This window comes from Cyanistes caeruleus, chromosome 3, assembly GCF_971803275.1.
Source record: "Cyanistes caeruleus chromosome 3, bCyaCae1.hap1.1, whole genome shotgun sequence".
NCBI classification, from domain to species: Eukaryota; Metazoa; Chordata; class Aves; order Passeriformes; family Paridae; genus Cyanistes; species Cyanistes caeruleus.
This window is the reverse complement of record NC_141703.1, coordinates 66,081,883-66,100,339: the sequence shown is the minus strand read 5'-3', so window position 1 is coordinate 66,100,339 and position 18,457 is coordinate 66,081,883. Positions and strand designations below refer to the sequence as shown.

At 35.0% G+C, this 18,457-nt stretch overlaps 1 protein-coding gene across 19 annotated transcripts in view; it reads left to right on the top strand.

The window, feature by feature from the left end:
* NBEA (neurobeachin) overlaps window positions 1–18,457 on the top strand; it is a 460,255-nt gene that overhangs the window by 214,084 nt on the left and 227,714 nt on the right. For all 19 annotated transcript variants that reach the window (XM_086881592.1, XM_086881590.1, XM_086881589.1 and 16 more), the window contains one exon: window positions 8,505–8,569. In XM_086881592.1, coding sequence (XP_086737718.1) covers window positions 8,505–8,569 — 65 coding nt within the window. The remainder of the gene's footprint in view (window positions 1–8,504; window positions 8,570–18,457) is intronic.

Genomic DNA, 18,457 nt, shown 5'->3' with positions numbered 1-18,457 from the left:
GAGTTTTATCTCATGCCACTTGTATTATTCTATATCTTATCTATTAACATGGAAAATTTATTTTCTTAAAAAGAAAATACTGTCTTATAATTTAAGACATCTTGTTACTCAAACTGTTTAAATATATAATTATTATAATTATTATTCATTGCCTAAGTGGCAGAAGAAATTCAGTACAATATCAAGAAATTAATCCCACTCCAAGGATAGGAGTAAAAAACATGAAATAACAAAACATACCCCAAAGATGTGCCTGGCTGGTGTAAATTCAGAGGGAATCCTCAGAGAGGAAATTTAGTGGATGTTTTGTCTCTGAGACTAGGGAAAGACCCATGAACCAGGCACTGCAGGGATTTCAGTAGTCACCAGCACATCTAAATGCCTCAGGGTATGGGATAGCTCTTCAGAAAGTGGAAGTTGCTCAACACAGAAACCAAGAAAAAATAAATAAAAAACAAACCCCTAACTTTTACTGTTCCCTGCAGCTGACCAGAAGAAGTCTGAAATGTGCAATTCATATAGTAGAAGGACAGTGCACAATTCTTGATACTAAACATACTGTATTCAAGGCTTTCTCTAAGAGTTTAAGGAGGAATTGTCCAGCTTTGCTGTGCAGAAACCTTTCACTTTTCATTCTCGATTTCCCTTTTCTGTAATATTTCTTGTCTGTTTACTCTTGTTACCAACATTATATTCAATTATACTTCTTGGTCTCTCTCCAGAGGTATTCCTAGAATTCTCATAGTCTATGATTTTTGCTAAATAAGTGATAGCCCTTTCAGAGTAACTGTGATAGCAGAACAGTTACAGAAGTGTTTGCTATTTGTCTTTTTGACACCACAGGAAAGGTTGAAGATAATTTAAATAATAATAATTGCTTGCCTTAAATCTAAGAGGAAAAAAAAACCCAACCTGCAATTTAATCTAAGTAGGAAATTAAGTGGGATATAATTTCAGTGATGAAATTAGGGTTGGTTATGCAAATTCCTGCAAGGATATAACTTTTTAATTTCTCTTTTCCTTATCACAAAACAAGTTGGGTGTTTTGCTTGTGTTTCCCCATTTGCTCTGTTGCATTATCCTCTCTGTTTTTGTACTAGTGCAAATAGGAGACAACACTGCATATAATATCACTGCAAAAGTCTGAATTAAAATTTGATTTTATAGAGGGTAATGATGAATAGATACACACATGCAAACGTACAGAAACTCATTGTTTCAATAATCCTTTTTTTACAGCATATCTTTAAAACATTTATCTTAACAAAGTTCTGTGTCTGCTACACTAATTCCATCCTGCAGCTTCTTCTCTGCTAACCCCACTTCTGTTCCAGTGCTGATATTTACAAGGCTAACTCACAAACACATGTGAAAACTGCTCAGACATTTGTCCCCAGGTTTAGTGGGTTAAGCTAAGAGCATTGTTCACAAGCCACCAGAGCTACTCAGAGAAAAGGATTCAGGATTGAAAAATTGGGAGCACAGAGGAGAAAAGAGGAAACACAACACATGTTTTCACAGCAGCAAGCTGTAAATTCAGATCTCTGCATCTAGTGCAATCATACTCTTAGACTACAGTTTTAGTGGTCATTTTAGGCTTCTCTCTGGCCACAGTCACACTTGCAGATGTATCTTCTTCATGCCTACCTCCATATTGCTGCTGATCCTTTTCCTCAGTATATGTAATGGTGGAAACCGTCACATCAAACCAAACATTAACTCTGAGTAAAAAAAGTTATTTTTAATTGATTATGCTTCTGAGGTAGCCATGTAGTAGTCTATAGCAGGTGGCAGATTGGTGGCTGGCGATCTTGGAAAGACAGACTGCCTCTGTGACAGTCAAGATACAAAAGAAAGGAATTTTGGCATTTGATGGGAGAAGTTAGAGCAAGAGCAAGAAATTATAATGAGAAAAAAAAAAAAACCCTTGGATTTTCATATGCTGGACAAGGCACTAGAAATGTGTATGAAATTGTCAGCAGTGTCACTCCAGAATGAGGCTTTGTATCTTCACATTTTACCACAGGCTCAAATTTAATCTCAGTAACCAAAATCTTTGTAGATGAGGCGAATACTTTATATAACATTCTCATCCTATTTGGACTACATAAAAGTCCATCAAGAGGGAAGCAATATTTCTACTGTGTCCTTATGCAGTATCAAATATGGTACAGCTTAAACACATAATTCTAATGTCAGTTTTGGGTTCTTCTTAATCCACCACATGACCTATACACAAACAGGTTGTTATACACAGTGTAATTTCTAAAAAGGACTCTAGTACAGGAGAAGCCAAAAAATGTTCCCTTTATATTGGTTTGGTTTTTTTTTTCTCTAAAATTAAGTGCTTTGCTGGGGAGAGAGTTTTTTGTACTTTTTTTAGATTTTTTTTTTCCCTCCTGAGCATTTCTCATTTGCTTTAAGGAATTCTGGTAAATGATTTGGAAAACCATTTTCCAAAAGATGATAGTTTTTCATTACCTTTTTTTTTTTTTAAACACTAAAAGGGTATCATAGAATTTTCTTGTATTGTCCATGTGTGGAATGTCTTCCAGCCCAATCTGTCTTCATCTCTTGGTCATCTGCTTCTGATAATCTAACTTGCAAATGGAAACCATTAGTATATTCTTTCCTACTTGTTGAGCGATTTTACTTTCTTCATCATTCTGTGAGGTGTCCTTACATATTCCCATACATTCAGAAAACTATTTCTGTGTTTTGCTTTTAATACTTTTTTAGTAAAAAACAGGATGTTTTCTTTTTTATCTTGTACCAGAGTTACCAAGGAACTTCTGGTCCTTTCTCTTGCCTGTCCTTGTCAGAGTACTATTGTCAAAAATATTAAAGAATATGCACCAGTGAGATGCTGATCTGAACAACTTCTGGATTCATGGCAAAACAGGCAGAATCAGAAAACTGTAAGAATCAGCTTCTCTGTATTTAATGTGCCAAGGTGCCTTCCCCTGACTTCTCTATAAAGCTGCCTACACAATTGAGAAGGATCTTAGATCAGGAGGAAATACCTAGAAAGTCAGAGTAAGTTGGTGTTTCTTAAAGGGCTGAGAAAGGATACAAAGCTCATTACTGGAGCCCATCATTAATAATAAATATACCATAGTTTTCAGGGGGTTCACTATAATGGAGACAATATGAGGAGTTCTTTTCTGTACATCCAAAAATTGATTGATTGATTGATTAATTCATTCATTCATTTTGGGAAGACTTAAAATTAGTTATCTATCTCTAATATCAAAGAGTGATTGTGTAAAAAGTAGACTGGTGTTTAGGATTAGTTGCCATGCATAGCATACATGTTGTTAATAGTAGTTTTAGCACCTCTTAATTGAAAACATATTTTTCCAGCCAGGAAGTAAGCTCTAGAAGTTGTGGAGATATGTGTATCTTGTAGCACATATCTTCGGTCTGTATTAGAAGATATGCAGAATGTCTTCAAGACGATGAAGGTTAATTTTCTAAATAAATTTGGTCATTTCCCTGGTGTTGTTTGAATAATATAAATGTTTTTGCAATTGTAGTTCTTTTTTTTTTTTCTTTTTTCTTCCAAGACACCAATGAAATGTTCCTCTGGGAATGTTTGACTTAATTTTCAAGATAAATTGGGCAATTATCACAGGTGGTCAGAAGGGCAATGGGTCTGTGTGTTTCCAAGAAAGAGAAAAATTCACATACTATTTCAAGTCAAGAAAACAGAGGAAAAATGAGGCTGTAGTCTTGTGAAACTGCAACCTAAAACCTTCTTTTACCTTTGTTTTATTAAATTCATATTCACCTAAATAGTGTTATGAAAGTTTCACATTCTTTTCCTTTCTAGGATTTGGCCAGAGGCCAGGATATTCCAATACTTGCAGATTTCCTTCCAGGAGGATGTCGTCAGTCATTCTGCAACTTGCTTATTGTGGGAAATAGCTGCTTTTAAAATGTACAACCAATCACAAAAGCCTAAAATTTATCCCAAATTTATTGAAATAGTAGACCAAAAGTACACTTTATTTATCCTCTATAAGCAGTGTATATGTGAGTGTGAGAGAAGTGTACAGGCAATGTTACTGGAATTCTTAGATGTGATTCTCATTCCAAACAATAATGCAAGGTTTTCAGACTCCAGTATCTTTAGGTAAATTCTTCTAGGACTGGTAGGAACAATTCTATGATCTTAAAACCAGCAGAATCACCTCAAAATTGTGTGAGACTGTGTCTTGAAATCAGTTTTCCTGTTTTTACCTGCTTTTACCTGCTTTTAATGGACGTGGCTTTCTGCCATTAAAAAAAAAAAAAACACACAGAACATTTCATACATCGTGTAACATTTCTTTTGAATATTTCCTCCTAAACAAAGTCAAGCAAGTTATTGGTGGTTTTTGGATAAGAATTTGTTGGTGATTTTAGGAGGTAACTCCACAACATGGAGTTCAAACCCAAGCTAAATTACATGTGTGCTGTGAATTGCAAACATATTTTTATAGTTTCCATTTCCTTCTCCAGATGAAAGCTAGCACCTGTTCAGCTCCATACAAGATTTTCCACCAAATATATTCAAGGGTCTAGAAAGAAGAAAGTTGGTATAATAGAATTTCATCTGTCTCAATAAGTTTTAATTACAAGGGAGTGATCAAAGAATTGAGGTGTTGACTGAGTTATCAACATCTTAGACAAGAAAATTCACTAGATGTTCAGTATGACAAAAAAAAATTAACCTCAGATCAGTTTTAGACGTGGAGAAGAGAGAAGTCCAATGTAAATACAATTGATTGACACAGCACCACCTGTAGTTCAAGGAGAATTGTAGGATGATTACTACACCGTATATCTCTCCATTCAGTAACTGCACTTCTTTGAGAAACTTGAAATTTATGATACAAATTTAAACTTCCTTGCAGAAGGTGGAAAGGGTGAGAGAACTCTGAGAATTGCCATTCCTTTTTTAAATAACTATACTACATTATCACAAGATTTTTTTAAGATGTGTTCTAGACATCATGAATAAAAATTTTAAAATTGTTAGCAAAAGAAATACAATATGAACTAAAATAAGTTCTCCACATGCCAAGTCTAGTTGTTCCTTTTTCACCCCTCCACTACCTTTTACCAGTGCAAATTTTCCATTATCAATTTAAGATGCCTGGACTGGTTCCTCCGTCCCTCCCAAGACTGGAGAATTTTAAAGAAATATGACTTAGAAAATACACTCAAAAGTAAAAATTGTAATGATATCAGAGAGTAAATGAATGTACATCACAACTGTACAATGATGTGATTAAATGAATGTTTTATAAGAAAACCAACTGAATTTCAAGTAATATCTGTACTGTCCTCATCTCCTGTCCTCTACATGAAGAGTTTCAGAACAGGTTTCAGTCCGAACCTTCTTTTAAGGAGATGATACTGATGCATTCTTTATGCAGTGACACTTTTCAAGCAATGACAGAATAGATTAGGGGGAGAAGTTAAATGTGTACAGGAAGGTTGCAATTTCCATTATCCTAATAATTTAGTACATTTTTAATGACTGCAATTAATATAATTTTAAATAATGTAAATTATTTACAACAAAGCCATACTGGAAGTAATTGGACTGAATGTCTGAAGTCATAATGTTTAGTGATTATGTGTGAAGATGATTTTTAAATTTATCAATGAAGTTTAAAACTAAATTTTGGTTATATTTTTAGTACAAAGAAGAGATGTCATAATTCTTGAACGCTGTCATTGTTAGACAGCCTCTGAATCTCCTACACCCCACCTTGTTCTGAGTCATCCCCACTGCCCTACTAAACAAGAGCCCCAAGGAAAGAAAGATCTATGCATTCTTGTATAGAAATACTTGTCTTGTACATGATTTAGTCAAAGGCTTCTGTTACTTCAGTATGTAATTGCCAGCTGCATTTTTGAGGCATGGAAAAGGCTTCAAGCTCTTGCTCTAAGGCTCAGAAGATTTGTGATATGAGCTACACCAAAACCACGAGATGTAGTCTAGTCATTCAAGCACTTAGCTGATAATAACCCAATGACTATGCTGTGATTCCACTTGGCTATAGCATAAATCTTCCAACTACTGTCCCTGCATTCATTTCATTTAGTGTTTTTCAGCTTCTTGCATTTTGGGGTTGAGAAAAATTCCTTTAGAATCCAAGAAAATATAAACAAAATTGCTCCACATCTTAATCCAGTTCTTAAAGTACATGTGAGGACATGAAGGGCCATTGCAAAGGCAACTGTAATGCTGGTATTAAAAACTGTTCTTTTCAATCTATCATTTGCATCTTTTAAAAACAAAATAGAATAAAGAAAACCGGGTGCCTCTTCGTATATATAGGACATCTCTCAGGATCATGAATCTGTTTCGTTAATTGTGCCTAAAAGTGACAGGACATTGTGGCAGTAATAATTATTCCCTTGTTTGTGGATTAATGGAAGGTTGAGAGTCTTTAATCGATCTTGTAGTAGGGATTTCGTATTGAAACAATGCATGAACCATGAATCCTCGTTTCTTTCTGGTTCTGCGTCATTATGTTTTTCACTAGTTTTGGGTAGATGGGCAAGTTTCAAACATTTTCATCATGTATAATTACTTTGGATAAATAGATGAGTTTTTCCACCTATGGAGATATAAGAAGAGATGTGTTTGCTTTGATATAGGTATCTTCTTAGTGGCTTTTTAGGCAATTTAAAATATCACATGTAAAATCCAGTTAGCCATTTTTGGATGTCCTGCAGAATCTGAGACATTTGCACTGAGCAGGGAGATCTGACAAAATACTTGCAAGCCCAATACTCTTGGGATTTTGCAGACACAGGTAGACCCTCTGTTTCTTTTTCAAAATTTAATTACCATGCTTTCTTTGACTTGTCTTAGGAAGCCTTTATTCCTCTCTCCTCTCTCTTTTTAACTTCTTTCCTGATTTTTAGTCATACCAGTTCTGCTTTCCTGATTGCAAAGTCACAGCAGCTGTGGTGCAGAAAAGCATCTCAAAAGAAAATTCTAATAGTGGTTTTTATAGTGTACAGTAAAAGGCTCTGATAAAAAATAAAAAATGCTACACTTTGAACAGTATCTCTAACCCAGAGATTTGTTTCTTAAGATGTCTCAAGGTGCCTGTTTTAGGTAATTGAATTCTTTCATTCTTAGTTTCTCAGAGTGATTTTCTACTCTACAGAGATGATTTAACTGCTTCCAAAAGTGATATTACTAGCTTCAGTTACTGGATTTGAAAAAATAACAAAATCAGCAGCAGTGAAAAAAGGACCTTTTACAATGGTTTTGCAGCTCATAAGCTGGAGGCTTGAGTGCTGATACTCTGTCTCCCCTAACCAGGAGTTACCTGCTCAGCCTCGGGTGAAGAGTATGTTCATTTTAGTATCTTGCCTTTTATAAAACCAATCATGACTCTTAGATGGTTGTTGTTGGGGTTTTTTGAAGATGCATGACTTGGTCAAATCTGTGAATTTTCATATAATCAGTAAGAAGCACTTTGCTGATTAGTGACTAGGTTTCACAGCTATTCTTTGAGAAAATTTTCTTGTCTATGCATAACCATCTTTTTTCACCCATATTAGAAAACAAGAATTGTGAATTTCTGCCTGATTTTTTACTGTTGGAAAAAATTTAATGTAGATTTAATAGTTCTGTAACTGTAACACTCTACCCATTGACAACATGAAGTCTTAGTCTAGGAAATCTCTCTGTGAACTGTAATCCAGCTAATATACTTTGTTTTGTTTTTCATTATGATTCAGAGGAAATGCTTATTGTTTTTAAAGAAAAATTTTAAGGAATTATTGCAGAAGAAAATAATCTCTTCTTAGAGAGAGAAAGAGATCAACCCTTATCCATCTCAAGTATCAGAATTCTTGATGTGATAGAGGCAGTGGGTTGTATGACAAAAGCTATTTGTGATGCATTGTGAAACTTCTCTTTAACTTAGTGGTATATGAAGTAAAATATGAAGTTAAATTTAATATCAGTTAGGTGGTTTAAATTGGTTTGAAGTTTCATCTTGGGAATCTATGGTAACAGTAAAACAATTAAAAAATTAGGTTGTGATTATAGGCTAGTTCTGTTTTCACTTATAATTGGAAAGAAGCAAAAATTGAACACTGAGAGGATGGATTTTACACAGATTATTGCCTATCCTTTATAATAAAATGTGCAAGGTGATGCAACATGAAGAAGGTACTTTGTTGCACTAATCATTGGGCAACTGCATGAACTGGAGAAACAATATGTGTTTTCATATTCTGTAGACAAGGAAACTAAAGCTTGCTTAAGGGTGAAACAGAAGACATGACCACCTAACATTTATTTGAAAATCTGAATGAATTACAGTTTGTAAATTATCAGATCATTCTTTTGGGGGAGGTGGGGGGGTGGTGCATTTAAGAAGTTCTGCCTAAATTCAATTTCCTTAGGAAGTCACCAGGGTCAGCTTCAAAAAATGTGGTTTAAAATCCTTGGGTTTTGATTATGTTATGTTTTACCTTCTTAGGAATGGCAAAATTCTATTCAGAAGAATGCAGGACTTGCATTTATTGAGCTCATCAATGAAGGAAGGTAATGAATTTCAAAGCTTTTGAACAAGTAGTCATTTTGCATTTATTCCATTGGGTGATAATACTTCCTCACCATCTGCTCCAAAAAGATTGTGAAAAGGCTGTGTTAATTAAGATATTTATTGTATAGATACTTTATATAGTAAATATTTAATTTGTAAGTGTGTAAATTCTGAAAAATTTGTTTATTGACAGAGGAAATAGAATTTTCTTGAACTGTATATAAGTTTAGGGTTATTTGAGAATTGAACCACCATTCTCCAGAGCAGCAAGGTTGTTTTACCCAGAGAGTCCAGGGAGCCCAATCTGTAAAACCATCTGCTGCTCCATCTGTTTTAGGAGCAGAGCATTCATTTACAAACGTACTTCTCTACACTATCATTTCATGATTATTTTATCTAGAATTTCCAGTCCAATTTGAGTCCTGTAAACCACACATGACATTATGTTTATATAAGTTTCCTTGATTTTGTAATTTTTTATGAATTTTTATTACCAGTCCTCAAGTAATTTTAATTCTATGTGTTCTACTCTGTGCATTGTTTCTCAGTACTTCCCGACAGCAAGCTGGGAAGCAAAGGGAGACTCTTTGGCCTTTCTGGTAGAAGAGTACCTAAGACAAGCTAAACCACTTATGCAGTGTTTCTGATTTGTATTGGCCAATACATTAAATCCACTTGAATCTACACATTTTGTTATGTGCAGCTAAAAAAAAAAAAAATAAATAGCAATACACCTGATGAAGAGATGCCATTTTATGTGTGATTTCCTTTTTCACCAATGATATCTCATTACCAAAGTGAAGTATCAAGTCTTCTCTTTATTGTAAAATATTTTTTTTCTATCTGATATTTCGGTGGTTAAGTCATGCATTTATTTGAAATGAAATTTAGAAAACATCAGAGTATAGAAATATAGGAGTATGAGTATTAAAAAAAAAAAAGTTATTACCCAGTATTTGGCTGCTGTAAATTCTGCACACTGAAGTTATGGTGCTATATAGCAGTAGAAAATGTAAGTCCCTCCATTGGAAATTATTCTTGCTGTGAAGTACAAATATGAGTTTTTACACCATAATAGGGCTCACCTGAGTGGGTCATGGACTGCACATTGTACAAGAAATATTACCTGGCAACAGACTAAATAATTATCATAAGCTTTTTATTTAAGAGCCACTCCTTAAATCCAATCATAGGAATGTCTAATCAAACTGCCCTTGGACACATGTTCCTCCCTATACTTTTCTCAGAGAGGTGTTTTGGAATAAGCGTGTGTGTGTCTGTTACTGGAATGCTCTTCTTTGCAATCAGCCCGTCTTTTTTTAATTTACCCTTTTGGGAACAAAGATAACAATCCTTTAACTGAAAATTGTTATAAATATTTATTCTACTTAATAGCTAAACTTGTGAATGCAATTCATCAATCATAGCTAGAGAATGCAATTGTGCAGTTGTCAACAATTAACAGGACATAAAGAGTTGATGAATGTGCAGCTGAATTAAAGTGCTCCCTAGGATAACCTGAAATTATAAACTGGATCATTTAAAGGAATCTAACAAAGGATCTTTATAATTAAAACAAAGCAGGGTTAATGGGATGTAAAATTGCGTATAATCACTGTGCAATAATGATTGAATTTTAAATTATTAAAAGCAAAATGAAGACTAAGAATCTTTTGAAGGACTTTCTGGGTAAGCTTTTGAGAGACCTGGGAAATAAATCAAAAGTTTTGGAAAAGACTTTTCTTTTGAATGTGGATGAAAATATTTAGATGTAATGTGGAAGTCCACAGTTTTAATATCTCCAGTTAGACATCTATATTTTAATGGATGCTGTAGGTTGATTTTTTGAGTACCTAGCTCTTGTTATTTCTTCCTGAAATAATTTAAGTGCCTTTTAGATCTTTGAATGTATTATGAATGTTCTTAAATAAAATATTTCAATTTAGGTGTAGTTTAAACAATTACAGATATATTCCTGTTAGTTTAACGAACTGCATTTTCATTTTAAATTGGATGATTTACTGTTTCTTGGGCTTTTTGGTATAGATATTGTTTTTTTAGGAAGATCTGAATAACACATAGTTTCGGAATTCAGTACAGAAACACTGATATAGCTTTCTAAAAATAAGAGTGTTGTAACAGCTTTTAATGTAACAAGAGATCTGACTACAGATTTAAATTAATTCTTTCAAGGTATGTAATACACCTGAAAGATTTAGTGACATCCTGGTTATGATCTTGAACTTTATGCTTCTATTTAATCAGTCTCCTGCTATGAATGTGTGATGTTGAGAGTATCACACATGTCAAGAGCTTCACTGACAGCAGCTTAATTAGGATTTCAGATTTACATTGGTGTGTACATATAAGCAGGCTTCACAATTTTAGAGCTGGATGCATCTGCAATGTTGGCTGTGAAAGGAGACATTCCTTAGGAATGATACGTGAGGGAGACTATGGCCCACATGTAAGTGGAGTAGTGATGGATGAGGTCAAAAGAAAATGTCTGCTCACTGACAAAAACAGGAGATAAGAGTACCCACCTTGAGCAAATATGTATACAAATGCATACATCTTGGGCAACTGGGAATAGAAATTACTCCACATGCAATCACAAAACTATGACATCATTGGAAGGAATAAATAAAATTTGGTGGGGCAGCCTGCACTGTGTGACAAAAGTGCTGCAATAGATAGTTTCCCTGGAAAAAGTAGTCAGAGAAAACGAGGGGGTATTGCCTTCTCTGTGAAGGAGTTTAAATTTTTGAAGTTCTTTAGTGGGATGGAAGATAGTCTGGTTGACAGCATGAAGGACAAGATGAGAGTCCAGAGGAGAGTCATGATGGTGTTACAGACCACTCATTCAGAGTGTGGGAAAGGAAGAAGCATTCTCTAAACACCTTGAAGTGTCTGGATCACAAACCCTAGTTCCTCATGAGGGTCTTTAACCTTCCTGACAACCTCTGGAAGTGCAACAAGGTGGGATGCATGTAGGGAAGACAATTACTGAAGAGTGCTGGGGGTGACTTCTTGATACAGGATGAGGCAGCTTAGAGTGACACATAGCAGGATCTGCTATTTACCAGTAAGCAAGAATTATTTTTGGATGTGATTAATTAGAGACACCTTTGTCTGTACTTGCCATGAAACAGTGGTATTCAAGGCCCTGAGGGAAGTGAGGGTTGAGGGTAGCAGAATGCGAATTCCATGAGTGCAAATCTTAGCTTATTCAGGAAACTGGTCAGTAGGATCCCATGGGAGGCAAATGTGTGCCTCAAGGTAGCTCTCTACAAGGTGTCAGGCTTTTAAGTACAGCATTATCAAAGTGCAGGGACAGTAAAAAATGTAGATATAGCAAGAGAGTGGTTCAGCCAGCAGAAAGAAATTATCATATTTGTATCTCTGATACAAAAAGAGAGTACACAGGAAGTAGAACTAGAAGATAGCTAGAAAGGAGGAATTTAGAAGCATGAGCACGTAAGGAAAATTGTCAGGAAGGCCAGTAGTCAGCTGGAAATGAAACTTGGAAGAGATATCAAGGACAACAAGAGCTTCATTAGTAGACTGACAAAGGGAAATACCTTGTTGAATGGGGTGGATGATTTAGTCACAGATATGACTGAGATGCTCAATGCCTTATTTGCCTCAGTCTTCATTAAATTTTATCAAGGCTCTGTCTTTAGTGAAAGGGTTCAAGAAGGACCTCTACCAACAGTGGATAAGGTTTGAGTCAAGAATTCCTTGACACAGCTTGTCCCATACAAGCCCATGGTACCTGATGGGATGCATCTGATGGTTGTGGAAGTCTTTGCGAGGCTGATCACCGATCCAAGTCAAGGAAACTGGGGCAGCTTATGGGTGCCTGGAGAAAGGTGTATGTTACACCCATCTTTAAAACAGTCTTCCAAATCCAGAGAAAAGCTTGTCATTTTTTCTTCTGGCCCTTGGAAGACCATGTAGCAAGTCCTTTTGAAACACATTCTGTCTGCTTGAAAGAGAAGGTAATTGAGAACAATCAACATGGATTTACAAAAGCTAAATCATCCATGGCTGGTTAGCTTTTGGAAAGCTAAAACCAACCTGTTTGCTTTATATCATAAAAAGGATAAAACAATCAAATTTGTGGTCCCAGGAATAACAATGAGCACCATTTATCTTGACACTAGAAAGGTCCCACAAAACTCATGCATCTGTTAGAACTCTACATTCTGAATGGATGGACAGCTAAATAGATAACAGACTTACTGCATAAACAGGGTCCAAGGTTTGTGGTTGATTTGCTGTACCTTAGCTTGGTGTTTTTGACAGAGTGTCTCAAGGATCTATCCTGCCTAAGAGATGGATTTTATAGGTCATGATCTGTTCATCTTTCAGAGCTGAATTACTATCCTCATCATCCATTTCCTTCCCCCTTATGCTTTCAAAATATTCACCTCTTTAAAGAGATTATCTTGTTCCTTTCATTTAAATATTTTCCTTTACTTTTTACATAGTTTCTTCAATTTAGATAGAAGTAGTTTAATTCCAATATATATAATAATATAAAAATTTAAGGCAACATGAGCCTATTTCTAATCTCAGATTTAAAATTGTAAACTTTGCTCCTGTAATTCCATCTCTGTACCTAAGTGTGCTTTCTGCCTTTAGGCCTGAAAAAATATATTTTAGCCCCTATGTGGACCTCTGAGCATATTTAAAATTCACAAGAAGCCATTTTCTTTTAAATCTTGTTTTGTTGGAATATTTTTTAAAAATAATAGAATGTTTAAATAGTCTAGAAATCAGTGTTTCTTTAAATTTTGCTGATTCAGTCCTGGAAGGAGGCTCATAAAGAATTATATTCTTTCCTTTTTACCTCAGCTGGGATTGTAAGGTAACTGCATCGGATTTTCTTTTGAACATCTCTGTTGCAGTTTGGCAGTTCTGATATTTTTGGTTTGTGGTAAATTAGTTCTCAGCCATTATTCACTGTCTGCAATACTTAAATGTTCAGGCATGTGTTAAAAGGTATATAGTGCCACTTGGCATATTTGATTTAGGATGTGCATCTGCAGTTGGGTTTCTTAATAGCTCTCAAAGAGCTGATATAGTAGTAGGGTCCAAAATGATGCTGTTCCTTGTTTCTGTTTTGATAATGATCTTGATTACAGGACAGACTGGGGACCTGACCTGAAACATCCAAGAAGGCGAGATATTGGGTCATCAGATCATATGGAGCTCAGGGCTACCACTTGCAAAAGATTCTGGTCTGATGTACAAAATCCAACATATGAAAATGCAGTCAGAAAACAACACTGGGGAAGCAATAGCACTTAGAAAATATAAATAAGAACAAAGGAGTTTGATTGTTCTGTCTTTGACAGATATAACCAAATCCTGCTGCTTTATTGTCGTCTTCACCAAGTGTAACTTTTGATTGGAGGAATTTTTTGTTAATTCTGGGTGGCCTTTTTATGGAAATCTATCCTAGATGTCCTCTTCCTTTAGTAGAAGAGTCCTGTCATAGATACTTATGTAAAAGTGGGCACTGAATGTCTGTATTTGTACTCACAGCTAAAGTGTGAGTTTGTGTCCCTTGTTTAGATGTGCTTCTTCATGATCCTTTAATATAGTCCTTGTCCTACCTCCAGAAAAGTAGTTTGTGTTGGACAAAGTGTACATTGTTATGGTAACCATCTGTGTACTTGTACTTGTGTACAAGCTATAGTTCTTAGATCTGTTAGAGGTTTTCTTGCCCCTTCTAGCATTGCCTGATCAGGTCATATCTCAAAGCAGAGGCTGATCCTGAGATAAAGGCCATCTCAGTTGTAACTGCTGGTCATGGATGTTTACTGGGCAGTCACTATTAAAAAGAGACCGATTCCTCTTTATTTAGAAAATTCTTCTGCAAAATGGCAAGTCTTTATGGGGAGTGGAACAGATTTTTTGTAGTCACCTCTGAGTTTCACTGAATCTGTTACAGCTTCTGTGACATTTCTGAAACAATTATAGTTACTCTCCATGAAATTTGTCTTGTCAATGTGCTTATGTTGTAGTTGAATAGACAGTGTTTGTATGCTATAATTTTAAACTTTTCTCTAGGGAATTCTTCATCATTGCTGTCTTACAAGAAATGAGACCTCTGTCTTAGACATGACTTTGCAAAATTTATAGGAATTTACTTTCAAAGTATTTACAACAGTACTGCATCTTGTGGAACTTCAAACTCTTCAAATTATTATTTGTTTATCATTTATTATTATTATGAACTGTCCTATTGGAGAAACCAAGTGCAATGATAGGTTGCATTTCTTATGAATGCCATTAAGAGTAATAATTGTCAAAACAAGTGTTTGATGAAAACATGGCACATTTCCAGGCTGTGTTTTTTGTTTTTTGGTTTTTTTTTTTAAATAAAGCTATGGGCATATGATGAAAGTAAGTCAGAGGAACATCTGTTTCCCTGGACATGTGAGTTGGCAGAACTTCAGGAATGAGTAGAGGAAAAAAGACCTTAGCTAAATTATAACAAATGTTCATTTGGTAATCTTTTTTGAAAATTGCTGTTTGGGAATGATCTGGGATTTTAGTTTGTTTCAAATAAAGGAAAGACTGGGTGACACAAGATCAATCCTTTTGCCTAGCAGCATGAAAGCTATAAGTGCTCTCTCTCTGTGTGAGATTATTACTAGGAACAAATGACTGCAGGATAGCAAAGTCAGGTTAGGATATTTAATGAAATAAGAATTTTCCCAGTTCTCTTCAGTTCTGATAGGTGTACAAATAGCCTCCCAATCCACATTTAAATGTTTTGCAAGCTTTTTATGGTTTTTAGAGGTTTCTAATACAGTTTGTGTATAGTCTTCTCTCAATTACTATTTCCTAAACTCTAAAAGCTCTCCCAGGCACTGGCTATTTATCTGAATTACTTCATGGAACGTGATACTCCACAATCCAGCCTTTTTAAACTCCACTGTCTGTAAAACGGGCTTCTGATTGGTTGCACATACTTTTTCACATCTTCCTTTAACCGGTAAGCACTCTGGAATTCTAAAGTTACTTTGCTGAGGACAGAATTCTGGAAAGCTAGATGCATGGATTTAAAATAGCTTCCTACCTACTCCAAAACAATATTTACAAATAACTCATATTTATGAATATTCATGTCCTGAAACTTGCTCTCAGTCTGGTCTTGCTCGTAAGTCTGAGATTCTTCCATTTTTAGATTAAGGAGACCCTACCATTTATTCCTACAGATACTTAATCCTTGTCATGCTTTTTATGAAGTACTAGGTTATTTTAATTAGAGATTTTTCCATATCTTCAGCTGAAAATTCCACAGTTATCTGAACAGAAAGCCCATTTCTCTTTAGAAGGATTTGAGACACAAGTAATTTCAGACTCCTTTGCTGGTGGATTTCCTACTGAAAGTCTTTTGACTCAGTCTAAAACAAAGTCAAACCTGTTTCCTAGTAAAGGAACTTTAACTGTGGTTTGAAGATTTGGGGGCATTAATATAAATCAAGCTTGTCTGGGTGAAGAGAAATCATAAGCTTCATAGGTCATGTTTAATCTCTACCTTATGCAGTAAGGATTGCCACACAAAGAGGGGGGTGAGTTTTTTTGCTGGTCATCAGTTCTTGGTTGAGATCTGATCATCTGGCAAGCACAGTTGTCTTCAATACTGGTAGGAGTTTCAGTGGTGCAACTGAAGAAATGGTCACACAGGATAAAGCCAAACATTTTTCAAGGTCAATTTTTAACTTTTTTTATTCAAGGCTTTTTTTTTTTTTTTTTTTCTGTTGTATTTTTTTGGTTTGTTTTTTGTTTTTTGGGGTTTTTTTTGTAAATCATAAATTACTGGAAGTGAGAATAAAAAGTACAGCAAGGCTGTGGTGAAACTTCTCATGAAACTCCTTAGCCTTTTGGCAGTATTGCTTAGGTAGGTCATACATTTATAAATATGATCAGAAGGCCTGATTCCTCACTGTCTCAACCTTAGTGTAGCTACTAGGTCTGCTGAGGGTGGTGCTTGCTGAAACAGGATGAGGATTTACAAGGGTGAATGAGAGCACTGGGTATAACTCAGTCACTCAGGGATAAGGAGATCTCACTAAAGAACACAGGGTTTTTTTCCAAAGGAGAGTAAAAATTGGAAAGCTCTCAAATTTTAGATCACCCCTTTGATCTTGCAAGTATACATGAATTCTTGTGCCTCAAGGTCCTTCTCAGTGGGATTGGTCACTCCAGTAGAAGATGATGGTTAGGGAAAGCTCCAGAGGACAGACTTTTCCCCAAAAAGAGAATACTCTGTAAAAAACTGGATGGGAAACCTAGTTGGGCAGATGACAGAAGTATCAATCAGGATATACTGGGTGGGTTTTAACCTGCATTAATATAAATGTTATACAGTGTAATGTACTATATAAATATTTTATAGTGTAACAGTACGTGGAGTTCATATTCTTGAAAATACATGCTAGAAAATATATGCATCTTTTGGAAGTATCTGAGGACTGAAATATCATTGAAATTTTCTTGTGCAAAATCACAGAATATAGGGCCAAGAAAAAGGGAAAAACAATTCTAGAATTGCATCAGAAAGGGTATTTCCACTGAAATAAGGCAGAATTAATGTTACTATGTAAATAGTGTCTAGAATACTGCTGACAGTTTTGGATATGCACTTGCAGAAAAGGTAAAACCAAGCTATGATATTAATAAAACCCCTCTTACCAACTGTTTTGCTATACAAGAAAAAATCAGAGATTTGGTTTACTTAGCATAATAAATAGGAGTACATAGAATATGAGAAGATCATCAGAAGGAAGGATTGTGTAAATCTAAGGACAAGGTTTATGGAAAACAAGACAATAAATACTGCTAAAGAATTCATTTGGATTGGAGAGGAAAAGGGTTTTAAGCATCAGAGTCTTCCAAGATTTGTGTAGAAGGAAAGTAACTCAATCACATTTTCATATACTGAAAACACATTTCATGAAGTAGATTTAATGAAAATAGGTGTCATAAGCTAAAAACAGTTTTTGAAAGATTTTGAATGATTTAGCTGCCTGTTGCAATAAAGAGTGAATTTGCTGACCTAGAGATCCTTGTTCTTTTCTCTTAGTTGTAGTGTGTGAAGGGAGACTTTTAATTTTTTTAATGTACTGGAAGCCTTTGGTACTACTGAGGGTAAGCTTTCTCCTGATTTTGGATTCTTTCTGAATAATTTCTTTTTTTATTTCCTTTGAGAATCCAAAATAAGTTGTAGGCACTTTTTCTCAAGCCAGAAAGTTGGAGGTTTCTTTTTTTTTTTTTTTACTAATGTTATGCCATGCATGTGGTTGAATTATTCAGAATTTAGATAAATTAGTTAGTATTCAAAGGATGACAACATTATCATGCTTTTTCATCAGGTATAAAACAGTTAAGACAGTGCATTGAATAGTGAGTGCTGTGTCTATATAGATCTGAGATTCAGACTTAGTTGGCTCTGATTTAATCCAGTAAATCTTTTACTTAGTAAGAATGTAGTTTGAGAACACATGGTATCTTTCAATTAAAACTTAAAACCAATACCAAAAAATATTTTTAATAGTGCTTTTAAAATTAAAAAAGCACAGAAGCAAGTACCTCAGCAAAAACCTTTGTAAGATATTGCTTCTGCAACCTTGTAGTCACTGCCTCTCAGTGATGACACATTTAACTGCTTTAATTTATTATGCTTCTGTTTTCAGCCCTGCATACTTGCAAATCAAAACATCCAGGTCAAGGCTTCTTTTGTAGCCACACAAGATTTTTAAATGATGGCCTGGATTTTTATCCTTCCTTTTTTCAAAGTCTGTCTTTCTGTCAAGTGATTTTAGGACTAGCATGATTATTAATGGCTTTCTAGATAGAAAAACATA